We start from the raw sequence: 13,532 nt of genomic DNA on the forward strand, positions 1-13,532 counted from the left end.
AAATCAGTTTTATTTGTATAGCCCAAAATCACAAATAACATTCGTCTCAGTGGGCTTTACATTTCATACAATATGATACAATATGACACCCTGCCCTTACACCCTTAGCTCGGCTGAGAAAAACATTTTCCTGGAAAATGCCTAAACGGGCATTTTGCTATAGCTACAGTGTTAAGATACCAGTTTACAGAGCCTAGGCTGTTTTTTGACACCGGTTTTCCTTTTTAGGGCACACACGGTACGGATGGGCAGAAATATTCACTGATTTTGACAAAAAAGTGATTATGACAATAAGCGTTTTTACCAGAATTGCTGACTACTCCTTTAAAGAGGGGGCAACAGGTATAGTGGTAAGCATGCATGGGCCCTACAATTGTTTGGTTCTACATATGAAGAGACAAGAGCCGAGCATAGCAGGACTAATTGTTGCCAGCGTAGAAGTCAACAGAACACGGGGGGGGAGAGAGAGAGAGAGAGAGATACTACCCCCCCCCGACTAACAGCTTCATCTCTCCGGGGGGGAGGGAGAAGTGTCGGTTCTAAGGGTTGAGCTCTCCTGCCACCTGTACAGTAATTGTCCTCTATATTCTGTCACTTGGATTACACCAGGCAAGGACATGCAAATGAAGGAGCTGAAAATTGGCCGCCTACAAGTCAAGTGCGACAAAAACATCAAAGTTCGGCAAGAGGGTGCCTGCCTGCGTGGTACCATTTCCATAATAAAAGCAGCACAGCAGAAATAGGAGTGAAATGAGCCTTTTTCTTGATACATCTTTTTATTTCTTTTTAGATTTAATAAAGGAAAACATTTTACTGGAGTCTTGTGTGTGTGTGTGTGTGTGTGTGTGTGTGTGTGTGTGTGTGTGTGTGTGTGTGTGTGTTTACCTGGTAGTGCATGAGAGTGTTGAGTCTCTTCCAATCGTTCTCTATCTTGGTAGTGATGTCTTCATCCTGTAACACCACACGAGCCATCCTGCCCTGACGCCATTCTGAGGACACAAACATACACACTGAATAACACACTAACTATCTATACAAACTATGGTAGTGAGCCATATAAAATGCCATTTTTTATATAGAGGTTTGGTGTGTTTAATACATACATATGAAAACCATCAAGTGATCAAGAAGCTCATCTGCATTGAATTGACATGTGGTTAAAGCATGTGTTCTGTAACCTCGCAGGGCAAATGTATACAGTGCTAACACATCGATGACTTATGCTTATGTCACTTAAACACCTCTTGTGAAACCTCAATTGCCTTTCAATCGGTCAAACGTCAACCTACAATGCTCCCAAAGAGAGCTCTCTTCAAGTGAGTACATATCAAGCAGTCTGCGTTCTTGTGTGGCTCTCTGCATGTGTACCCCTCTCTCTCTCTCTGCAGACTTGGGACTGACACGCATCTTAATGAAGCATTTCACATGAACAATGTTTCGAGATGTATGTATAAGCAGGCAGGCTTGGTGCTTTAATTGGTACTTGTGTCGCGGAGATGGCGTAGCATTAGCATACGTAGCACTCTGCCCATCAGAGTCAGAAAGAAGAGAAGAGTGGAGCATAAAAAGAAGAAGAAAAAAATCTATGAATCCCTATGAAAAAGGGACCTATAATTAAAATCAACTCCTTTCAGATGTAATAAGCAGGGGGAACCGGGTGGGGGCTATACGCAATGCTAGCGGAGGCCGGTGTGTCTGACGGCTCGTTGTGTCATAATGAAATGATAATAAGGGTGCTGATGGGCAAGAGGACAGTCCATTGCTGTTCTCATGCTGGGAGTGATCATTGATTTTCTCCTCTGTTGACTGGCTTGTATTACTTTGTGGCTACTCTGCCAAGTATCACTGCCCGGCACAACAGCCTCCCAACACCGCCTAGCCTATACGCTCTAAGGGAAATATATACTTACTGTATATAACAACAGTCACACATTGGATACATGTGGACACACATACACACACCCTCACACAAATGCAGAAATTGTATCATTTTAAAAGTGGACTCAGCTTTTCTAGTGAAATCAGTAAATATCTCCTCGCGGGTATGTTAACAAAAGGGGGCTCACCGTAGCTAGCAACATGCCCATTTACAGAGCCTAGGCTGTGTGTATTTACACTGGACTTTTTTTTCAGCACGCACACAGTACGGACAGGTAGCTAGCTGATCGTGAGGAGATATTCACTGACTTTGACAAAACGTGATTTTGACAACAAGCGTTCACCAGAATGGTTGCCTCCACCTTCTTTTGTTCTCTCTCGTCCCATGTGACGTGAGGGGGGAACGAGAGGTGCGTCGAAAATTGGAGGCAGCGTTACGGACAGGCGCGGGTGGAAAGTGGCAGACTGTGTGGGAGTTGAGCCCAACATGAGGCTGGCAAGCTCTGTCTGTCAGTTGGTACCTGGGTCAGGCAGACAGCCACATCACTCACTCACACACACTCACACACACACAGACGCACACACACAGACGCACACACACACACACACACACACACACACACACACAGAGACAGACACATACACACTCACATTCTCTCACACACACACACACGCACACGCACACACACACACTTCTCGACCTGGATCTAGTGTGTCTTATAGGCAACACCCAGGCAGAAAAAGCCCAGCCAGATGGAGGGATGCACCACATACTGTCAGTCATTTTGATAGGAGGCCTGGCAGGCAGCAGCACACCGAGGCTTTGGCGGGGCTATAGCTGGGCTGCTGGAACACAGCTTTTATCGCACTAATGCACTGATAATCTGTACACATGGCTAGCTTTTTCACTCTGACTGATACACTAAACTGTGGGTGTGAAGGACTGTTACACCGTGCTAAATGCCTCTGTGAGTGTCTGTGTGTGTGTGTGTCTGTGTGTGTGTGTGAGTGAGTGAGTGAGTGGGTGAGTGGGTGAGTGGGTGCAAGCGTTGTTGTTTGCGTTGTGCCATTTACCGAGGTCCATGTCCACAGCCCGCGGCCGTTGAGAGTAGGGCATGTTCTTGTAAACGGCGTCCAGTATCTTCTCCTTGACTTGGGTGATGGTGTCACAGTTCAGCACCTTCACCGGAATCTCTGGACTGTTTTCATTGTCCGGGTTCACGCAGTTTAAGATCTGGATTGTGCAGATGAGGTGAGAATATGAGAGAAAGAAAATCACATAAGTTAATGAGGGGGAGGCCAAAGGGGGGATGTACGGCTGTTACTGCTGCCTAGACCTGGGTCCAGCTTGAGTCCTGGCCCTCATTAGAGTCTCCTTGGAGCATGGCAGGAGCTTGGAGAAACCATTTCCGCTCTCGCTGGGCAACCCAAAATCTAATTTCACACCTTCGGCGGGAAACCAATTTCCAGCTCTGCCGGGGCATTAGCACATAATGAGCCAAATTCCCAGTCAGAGCAATCAGAGCATTGTCATGGCGCAACACGCGAGTGCTGTGGGTGTGTTCTTTCTGTGTGTGAGTGTGTGTGTGTGTGTGTGTGTGTGTGTGTGTGTGTGTGTGTGTGTGTGTGCAGGTGGGTGTGTGTGTGTGTGCATGTATGTAGAAGGAGGCTGTTTGGTGTTTTTCAAATCTCCACAGCCACCTACCCTAATGTTGGACCAACACTGGAGCTTGTGGGATCAATAGTTCATTTTCTCCCCATGCAGGTAGGAAGAAGTATATTTTGTATTTGTACATATTGTTTTCTACGCTTTTGCAATACTGTTTATTACAATAGCCATGCCAATAAAGCTTTTCGAATTGGAATTGATTAGGAAAACGTATATATCTGCTTGTTGTAATTTTCTCTGCTCCTCGATCATGGCAAATGTGTGCCATGAGTTGTGTCTATTTGTGTGTAGAGCTCAGTTTTGCAGCATTTGAACTCAAACCAATCAACTTTTTAAGTCAAGAGCTGTACTATAAATGTTGCATGTGTGTTTGTGGGTCTATGGGTCTACTTGTGTGTTTGTTTGCCTTGTGGTGTGGCTCTGGAGTGTGACGTACCAGGGTTTTGTACTCGATCTGCTGGCGGATGAGCTTGTCTTCACTCAGGGAGTAGCGGGCCTCTCCGGTGATGCAGTCGATGGGTCCCTTCTCCATCTGCTGCTTGATGGCGCAGTACAGCATGAACAGAGGCTCCCCAGCACACTCCTGTGAAGACACACACAGGCAGGCACACACACACACACACACACACACACACACACACACACACACACACACACACACACACACACACACACACACAGGAACACACACAACCCAGCGATTCACACATGAGAGAACATCACAGCATAAACACACACAAAAAAATCACCACTCAAAACACCTCCCGTCCACATACTGTAAACATCGGATCAATGTGTGTTCACCCATTCAATTTGGAAACTTAATTAAAAAGGAGATGGCTTCTAAACACATAACACATCCAAACAGGTAGTACATGTGTTGCTTGGTGCACCAACCTTGAGGAATTTGTGAAGGAGGAAGGCGAACCAGTTTGTAAGCATCTTCTCGGCCACCGACTCAGTTCTGAAATTACAGAAAGAAAAAAAAAGGAATTCAATTTTTTTTCTTCTCTTGATACTCACAAACTTTCAGATAAGACATGAGCTCCATAATTCATGAGGTTATGTGTGCAAGACTTGGTGGAAGGTTATCTTGGCATCCTGGGTGGGCGCATCCAACGCTGCGGTCACACTGAGTGAGCAGAGCCGAGAGAGAGCATCTGTGTTTGCATGGGTTGCGTGTGCATGCACATGTCTAAAAAAGAGTGTGTGATCGAGAACGCTTGGATGTGAGTGTGTCCTTATTTGTGTGTGTGTGTGTGTGTGTTTGTGATTATGTGAGTGTGCTTATTTGTGTGTGTGTGTGTGTGTGTGTGTTTGTGTGTGGTTGAGCACAGCGGGACATCAGCAGCTGTGACAAGCCTCAGCTGTTGAGAGAGACGAGTGCTGTCACAGCCAGGTAACGCCTGATCACAGCCAAAACGATCTCCTCTCTTCACATTTCCTCCCTCCCTCCCTCCCTCCCTCCTCTCCCCCCTTCACCCCCTCTCCCCCCTTCACCCCCTCTGCCTTCCCAGTCAATCACACATGGAGGTATACAGCTTGCCGGCTGGGCTTGATTGGGCATGAAAACACACAAGTGTGCAATGACCCTCCTCCTCCCGAATATTTCTACCCCAGAGCACACGAGAGGACTGTGTATAGCCTTTGCCCCCTTTTTTTTATAATTCCAACTGGCATCCTTCTTTGAATGCCAGACAAAAAAACGCCTACCGCTTCATTAGCACCATAGCGGAACACTAGAGAAACAGAAGTTAGACTTATATAAAAATAAATATATATAAAAATAAAATAGCAAACAGCCAGGTGGGGATGGTTAACGAGCGTGTAGCACAGATGAAAGGGTTAGTTCTGAGCAGCACCTGAGGTGAATAGTAACAACAAGCTCCCACCTCACCTCGTAAAAAAAAGAAAAAAACGCTTCTTCTGTGCTATTTCACCTTGCCCGCTTGACTACAGCACCAAGCCCGACATGCAGGAAGAATGAAAGAAAGAAATCACTTTTATCCAATTCAGTGAATATCTCCTCACCATTGTACTGTGTTTGCGCTGATAAAAAAACCTAGTGTTAATAAATAGCCTAGGCTCTGTAAACTGGTATGTAAACAAAGGGTATTTTTTTTTAACAAAGGGGCGTGTGATAGCTCAGCAACACGCCTGTGTACAGAGCCTAAGCTGTGTATCAACACTGTACACACAGTTCGGAAGGGTAGTGGATCATTGATATCACTCATTTTAGCCAGAATTGCTGATTCCACCTTTAAAGAAAAACATTTCCGATACCAAAACGGCTTAGGATTGGAAATTAATTTCTCCTCTTCTCGCTTTTGGTTCGCGCCATTACCACCTGCATTACCCCGGTAATATAGTAGCTGCGACACACACACACACACACACACACACACACACACACACACACACACACACACACACACACACACACACACACACACACACACACACACACACACACACACACACACACACACACACACACACACACACACACACACACACACACACACACACACACACACACACACACACACAAGTTAAGATGCCGTGCTAAAGTGCCACCAAAACTGAGTGTGACAGCTCGGGGGATTGTCACCTAGCTGCCAACAATCATTCCCCCGTCAGCGTGTACACTGCCAATTCAAATGACTATGCGCCACATAGAAAAAATGACCCCCCTAATGTAGCAGGAAATGACTGTGATTACTCTGGTGTATACTGTATGATGGAAGGGGGCCCTTACAGCGCACTGTGCTGAACTGAACTGGGGGGGGGAGGGGGGGGGGGGGGGGGGATTAGCAGCAAGGAATTGAAGCAGCCAGGTATTAAAGACAAGCTACAAGGCCTCCATCTCCTTCAGAACCTACATAGTGCCAGCCAGGGATGATTATGCCCCCATTCAAGGCTGTGAATGGACCTAAAGGGAGATTATGACTATTACGGAGATAATTGCGCTAAGTCGTGTTTGAGGGGCTATAAGCAAGAGACTGGGACCGACAAGTAGAAGTCCCAGAAGGAAATGCACTGAGCCCATGTGGAAGCAGCTAATATAGCAGCTAGAACATTTTCAGTCATCCAGAGACAAGAACAAAAAAAGTGTCAGTCAGTCATTCTCCCCGGCTCATTAAATTGAGATAGAGTGAGAGTGCTCTGTCTTTTTTTTTTCTCTCTCTCTGTCACATACACGTACCAGAGAGCTTCTCTTACTGTTGCAGGGATAGTGGAGCAGTGGGGTTATAGTTTGTTTTTGAATGATGTGTCGCTGAGTTGTCTCCCAATCGCCCGGGGGCTATTCCTCTGCGAATCAGGCTGCCGGCCCAGTTTATTGGCAGTTTGTTGAGAGGGATGGAGAGCTGATCGTGACAGGCTATTTGAAGTGTGATGTGCCAGCCGGGGTTGGGGGTGTGGGTTGGTGGTGGTGGGGGAGGGGGGAGGGGGGAGAGGTATGGGCAATAGATGTGGATTGGTTCGCCGGGTTTTTTATATACACGAAGAGTAAACATTGCTGAAAAGCAGAAGGCTGAACAAGTACACACTCTTTTGTGTGAATGCCCCCCCCCACACACACACACACACACACACACACACACACACACACACACACACACACACACACACACACACACACACACACACACACACACACACACACACACACACACACACACACACACACACACACAAAATGGTCTAAGATCTAAGATTTTCCCCTCCTTGTCATTCTGATATGCACAAACACACCGGCGAAGGTATGGTTGAAAAAATAAAGAAAGTATTTCTTTCAAAGCTTTCACAAGCTCAACCTTTCAAAGTGGCACAACAGAAAATAGTCCTAATATGAAAACATAATAAGGAGCCACACTAGTAGCGCCCGGGGCTGTATCTTCACACCAAAATAAACCCAAATGTATTGTGGGTTTTTTGGACAATACCCCAAGTCCCTCTGTAATTGCCCTCCTTCCACTACCAGAAGGGACTCTCTTTTTACCCCCCCCCTCCCTCCTCCTCCCACACCAACCCCAGTCCAATGCTTATGGGCCCCCTCCCAGCAGCCTGTATGAGACTGCAGTGTGTTAGAAGTTAATGGAAGCTATTAAGCGTTTTAATAAGCTCAGCTAGTCCCAAAGAAGGAAGTCAAATAAAGGCTTTTTTTGTGGGGGCTGTGAACGCTCTCCCCCTCTTACTATCTCTCCATTTGAATTGTATCTCAGTGTGTGTGTGTGTGTGTGTGTGTGTGTGTGTGTGTGTGTGTGAGAGTGTGTGTGTTTGTGTGTGTTAGGGTGGGGACACACACACACACACACTTTGTTCTCTTCCTTTCTCGTTCTTTTCTTGTCCTCCTCATCCGCCATCCACTTTACTTTTCTTTCTATTAATTGAGTTTCATTAATGAACATCAGGATTTCATTATCCCACATTGTGCTCAAGAGGGGCTTTAGCATCCCCCTTCCATCTCCGGTCTCCTAATGGCAGCTAGCTAAGGGTTGGGGAGGAGGGGGTGCGTGGTGGTGGGCCATATTAGCAGGCAATGGAATGTTCTTTGCAATGAAACTAATGCCAAACACAATGCGTGCTCTCTTAATAACTCTGTGCTCCGTTTTGCTCTGCATGGGCGGAAATCTCATTAGGAAAAAATGCTGAGGAGAAAAAAAAATAATAATACAAGATTGAAAAGTCTCAAGGTGATAGAAGCAATGTTCTGTGATTCCATTAAAAGAACATTATGACATTAGAGAACGAGGGAGAGGGAGAGAGAGAGAGAGAGAGGCCGGGGTAAAGAGAGAGAGAGAGAGAGAGAGAGAGAGAGAGAGAGTGGCTGGCTGGCTGGCTGGCTGATGTGGCAAAAACTTAAGAAGGCGGAGAGAATAGACAATAGGCATTAATGTGAAAAATAATAGCCTGGGTTTTTTCTGGTATGTTCTCCGTAATGGTAATCAAGTAGCAGAGGAGGTTCAGTAATAATGGACTGGATAACGCTGTTGAATGACAACAGACAGCAGGACTCTGTTGGGGAAGGTTGGTATGAGCGCAGGAGATGTAATGTAGCAAAATACAATACAAACACCATGACGAGCTGCATCAGATCCACTTAGCGCACTTGAGAGTGAGGGAATCAAACACACTCTCCATGCTTTAGATATGTCTTTCAAAAAAGCTTTTAGGAGAATGTAAGTGTCTGTGAGCTAAAAAAAAATCTTTACCCATCCAGACAAAGGAACCAGAAGGCATCTAAAAAATATTTAAATAATATATATATTTTTTTTTTGTAAAAACATTGCAGAAGAGCATGAGTGCACCACTCAAATGTGATGCCTGGAACTTTATTGACTTAGTAGGATACATCTCCGCAACATAAAAGCAAGATTTTGCACATGCTATCCATTTGTTTTGATGGTGTGTGTTGAATGGTGAAAAGGGATCTAGCACTTAGCTTAACATAATAGGAAAAAGTGTGTCTCTTCAACGACGACAGCATATACAAACATATTACAAACGGCCCTCCGGCATTCAAACACATTCAGTCCAATATCATGCTCAACCAATAAGCATGAGCCGGCGCCTGCTGCATATGTTTGTAGCCTCAGTTACTCTTGTGCGGGTAATTACTTCCTCAAATAAATGAGAATGATTTGTATTCCAGTCCAGCGTAATCTGCCAAGAGGCTTTTCTCACACATTCATTTTCATTCTATGATATAGCACTTCAGCCCGCTCAACTTATTTAAAAAAAAAAAAACGGGACTGGAATTCAAATGAATGAAGATTCCATTAGGCATTCCTGTGAAATGCATATTTACGACCTCATAAGCATATGAAGTGCAACACAGAAGTCTGATCTACGGCCAGCATAATGCACCAATCGGACATTGGCAGACACTTTACATAAGTGACGAAGAGAGGGATGTCGTTTTAACAGCCAATCTACCTTTGGTCCATGTAGTAGGTGAGAGAAAGCCATTTTTATCAACGATCTGAAATAAGTATAGCTGTATGTATAGTAGCTATAACTATATTAAGCCTATGGGGTGACTGTTCAGTAAATGTGGACATATATAAGTCAATCTAATATTATCATTCCCAATAAAGTATAGCTAAATCATCAATAAAACACTCAAATGTGGGAAAAAACTGGAGATAATATGCCCATGTAAGAGGATGACAGAAAAAAACTGCATTTTAAAAGGCATAGAGATTGGTGAGAGGCAAGCATATTCACAGAGTCAATGTTAATTGGGGAATGGGTTAACATGCAGCATCTTTAGCGTGCTACCCACGTAGCGTTGGAGATTTCCCTGAAAGCATTCAGAAGAGAACCTCTATTGAATTTGATTAATTCATCTGTATATTAATTTGGCTCATTGTGTTGCCGTCTATTCCAATCGTTGAAACCCACTCATCCACTAATAATGCATTGTTGGTTTTGGTCTTTTGCCAGCTTTTGTTGAGAATAAAACAAACATAGCCTATAGCATATAGCGCCTGCCTCATCTTTAAATAACCAACCATTTGGATCCATGCTGATGGTACACATGAAAATTTGATCACTATATATTTAGCAGATCACAGAGGGAACACGAGGATAACATGATAGCATGATAGATGGGACTATTTTTGTATCATGCTTATGTGCTTATGGGTCTACTCTTAAAAGGCCTATATAGCATGCTAGCTCGCGGACGTTCCCCCTCTAGAGAGTTAGCATTCGATGACAGCTGAGCAGGCGAGAGGAGCAAAGTTCTTTGATATGACTGAAAAGTGTCTAGGGATGCACTTTCAACCCGCTGCAATATAGATGAGAACAGGAAGTGTGTGTGTGTGTGTATGGTGACCTCGAGGTTTTTTTTTACTGTATGGTGGCTATCTCTCTGGCAGCTATGTAAACTTGGCAAATGGGCTGCAAAAGGAGCATTCAGAGTGACCCGCTACTTCTGCTAATCTACAGAAAGCGTGCTGCATTCGTATACATCTTTATTCATTAGAATAGTGTACGCTGTAAGGCGTCCCCCTCCCGGGCCGGGCCCAGCAGCAGACCCGGGTTCGATTCCCACCCGCATGTCACTCCCCTCTCTGCCCCATTTCACCTCTGTCTCTCTGCACTGTCAATAGAAGCATAAAAATGCCAAAAAAATATCTTAAAAAAAGAAAAGAAAAAGAAAGAATAGTGTACGCTAAGACACACAGCATGCACTCAAACTGATGCAATTGGTCACCTTAAAAAAGAACACAGGTTTCATGAGGGGAGGAGAGGGGAGGGGAGGGGGGGTTAGCTGATATAATAGCAAATATTTCGCTATCCGATTATATATGATATGACACTGAGCAGAGCCCGCGGAAAAGACAAATGGATGCAAAAAATGGCAACGGAGCACAGCCCCAAAGCCTCACTCTATGCCCTACACAAACACAATTACTGCTTGCAGACGTGCCCGGTTTGACTATCATCACAGACGTGTGTGTGTGTCGGTGAGTGTGTGTGTGTGTGTGTGTGTGTGTGTGTGTGTGTGTGTGTGTGTGTGACTGTGGCTTTTCTCCAAATAAGCGATGAGGACGACAACAACAGCAAAGAGCCATGTCAAATTGATAATCCCCTTGAATTCGTCCCAAAAAAACGGTCAGGGATATGTAAAAAAAAACTACAGAGCATTTAGCCCTCCAGGCTGCTATACGGCTGGAGCCCAGGATTACGCACCACTGTGTGCCTAATAAGAGAAGATAATGAAAACCTTAGAGGTGGAAGTGGGCTTCTAACTGTCATGGGAAATATAAGGGCTTAATCCAGGACCATTTAAGGCTGTGTCACCTTAGTTAACGTCTCTATCCTTCTACCTCTTTTTATTGTTTACGTCTGTGTACAGTCTGTGTTTGTGTCTGGCAGTTAGTTACTCTACTATTTATATTTCAAATGTATACGCAGCAGAGAGGGAGGTTCTGCAGTGGAAATAACTGTCGCTTCTCAGCAAGGAGGTCCTGGATGAAGTTTGCATGTTCTGTGTAGGTTTGTTTACATATCCACTTGTTACATACACATTTACAGAACCTAGGCCACTAGATTTTTCCCCGGCGCACACACACAATACATACAGTACATACAGGTAGCAGATCATAAGGAGATATTCTTTGTAAAGTAAGTGATATATTTAGTAAACAAGCGTTCTCCGGAATAGCTGACTGCACCTTTAACTTCCGAATATACGGTGTTGTTTGAAAGTACAGCAGCAGCAGCAGCCTCTCTGGTTACTTGTCATGTAAATCTAATCAAAATAGTGCAGAGATGTCAGGCTTTAGAGTATCGTACACAATGTACCTTTGTAGGCGAGTTTCACTTGTCAGTACTTTAACCCTCTTTCTGCATTCTCAGAGCCACCAGAGCATTACATGACACTTGGGGACTTCCAACATAGTAGGTGTTTAAAGTTTCAACACATCACCCCGACTCCCCCGGAAAAAAAAACAAAGTCCACTGGAGAGACACGGTGAAAAATAGTGACGTTAAAACCACGCCTGAATGTTTTATAAGGATCCCGAGCTCGGAGGATAAGTGAGACTGACATTGGTATTGAGAGAGAGAGCATAGGGGAGAGACAGAGAGCGAGAGAGAATGCAGAATTATGCATATAGAATTCTGAGGTTTTCTCATGATGCGAAGAGTGTGCACGTGTTTATGTCAGCATACTGTAGATGTGCCATAGCACTCATTAAAAGGCTTGTTCTGTGAAGCGTCTATACTTGGGAACACAAGGGGGGGGGAAAATTTAAAATGCACCCGACCATTATGGAAAAAAAGGGAAAAAGAACATACAGCTCTAAGTCAATCTCCATTCATCTGTCTATATGTATCAATGTCCTCGTAAAGACGTGCGTTGCTTTTACATGTTTTTGAGATGAGGACTTTTGTTTGGCGTTATCTGCATAGGTATCCTCCGGGTACAACAAAAATCACATGAGAAAGCCCATATATAGTATCTTTTGGCAAATAATTAATCAAATTTTAACAAGTGAAACATTTTCTTAGAGCACACAGTGACCCTGAGGATTAAGGGAGATTTATCTGAATGTGAGCGCCTATCATTTGTCTGAGTACATTTTGTTCCGTTTCATTTTCACTTTCTTTCCTCTTTTGAAACATTTCAAAGTCAAAACACTAACATTAATAAAGTTGTAATCCGTAAGATTTTTATTTAGTTCATTTAAAGAGTGAGGTAAAAGAAGTGTGATTGAGCATATAACCCAAAATGAAAAGCGCTTGTATTTGCTGCTTTGCAAAGTAATATGATATTGGGGACATTCATGCGCTAAAATCAATTATGCTACATAGTAAGATACGCCTTTTTCCATTGTATTTGGAACATGGGAATTTCCGATTTTGGCAGCACCAAGTTCTGACCTGTATGCCTTTCAGTGCAAACGGAATTTATTTTGTTTTTATAGACATGGTCCTAGGTCCCAAATGTTCAAAATTGATTAAAAAATGTCATACATTTGAAACATCAAATCAATTTATTTTATAATTTAGTTAAAACCAAGCCCTCACGTTACTTCCGGCATGTTTGTGTTTAGGGTTAGGGGTTAGGGGTTAGTGTTAGTGTGCTTTATTACCTGCGCAGGAGCAGTTTGGGGTGGTTCTTGCTCTCCAGGTTGCGGTCGATGAGGTCTGACAGCAGGTGTTTGAGGACGTCTGTGGCGTACTCCAGCCTGCCCTGCAGAGCCGTCATGATGAGTGAAGCCACGTTGCCTCGGTCCCTCATGGAGAAGGAACGCTGCATCTCCAGAGTTCTGATGAAAGTCAGCAGGAAGACTTTGTTGTTGATGAGCTGGCCGAACAGCTTCAAGGCCTTCTCCACATTCTGCTGCCCATTCCCTGACACCTGGGGGGAAAAAAACAATGCGCTTTAATGCTAATACAGTATGTTTCCAGCAACTCATTTGAATGATAGACGACGTCTAGTTATAATTTGAATACATAATAAATA

At 44.2% G+C, this 13,532-nt stretch overlaps 1 protein-coding gene across 1 annotated transcript in view; it reads right to left on the reverse strand.

Moving 5' to 3' along the window:
* plxna2 (plexin A2) overlaps positions 1–13,532 on the reverse strand; it is a gene marked incomplete at its 5' end in the record, with an annotated part of 163,360 nt that overhangs the window by 18,562 nt on the left and 131,266 nt on the right. Inside the window, 5 exons of the mRNA XM_080030937.1 lie at positions 886–989; positions 2,953–3,112; positions 3,984–4,130; positions 4,445–4,511; positions 13,159–13,427. Of these exons, the coding sequence (XP_079887063.1) occupies positions 886–989; positions 2,953–3,112; positions 3,984–4,130; positions 4,445–4,511; positions 13,159–13,427 (747 nt within the window). The remainder of the gene's footprint in view (positions 1–885; positions 990–2,952; positions 3,113–3,983; positions 4,131–4,444; positions 4,512–13,158; positions 13,428–13,532) is intronic.

Source organism: Ammodytes marinus, assembly GCF_949987685.1.
Source record: "Ammodytes marinus genome assembly, chromosome: 7".
Classification (NCBI taxonomy): Eukaryota; Metazoa; Chordata; class Actinopteri; order Uranoscopiformes; family Ammodytidae; genus Ammodytes; species Ammodytes marinus.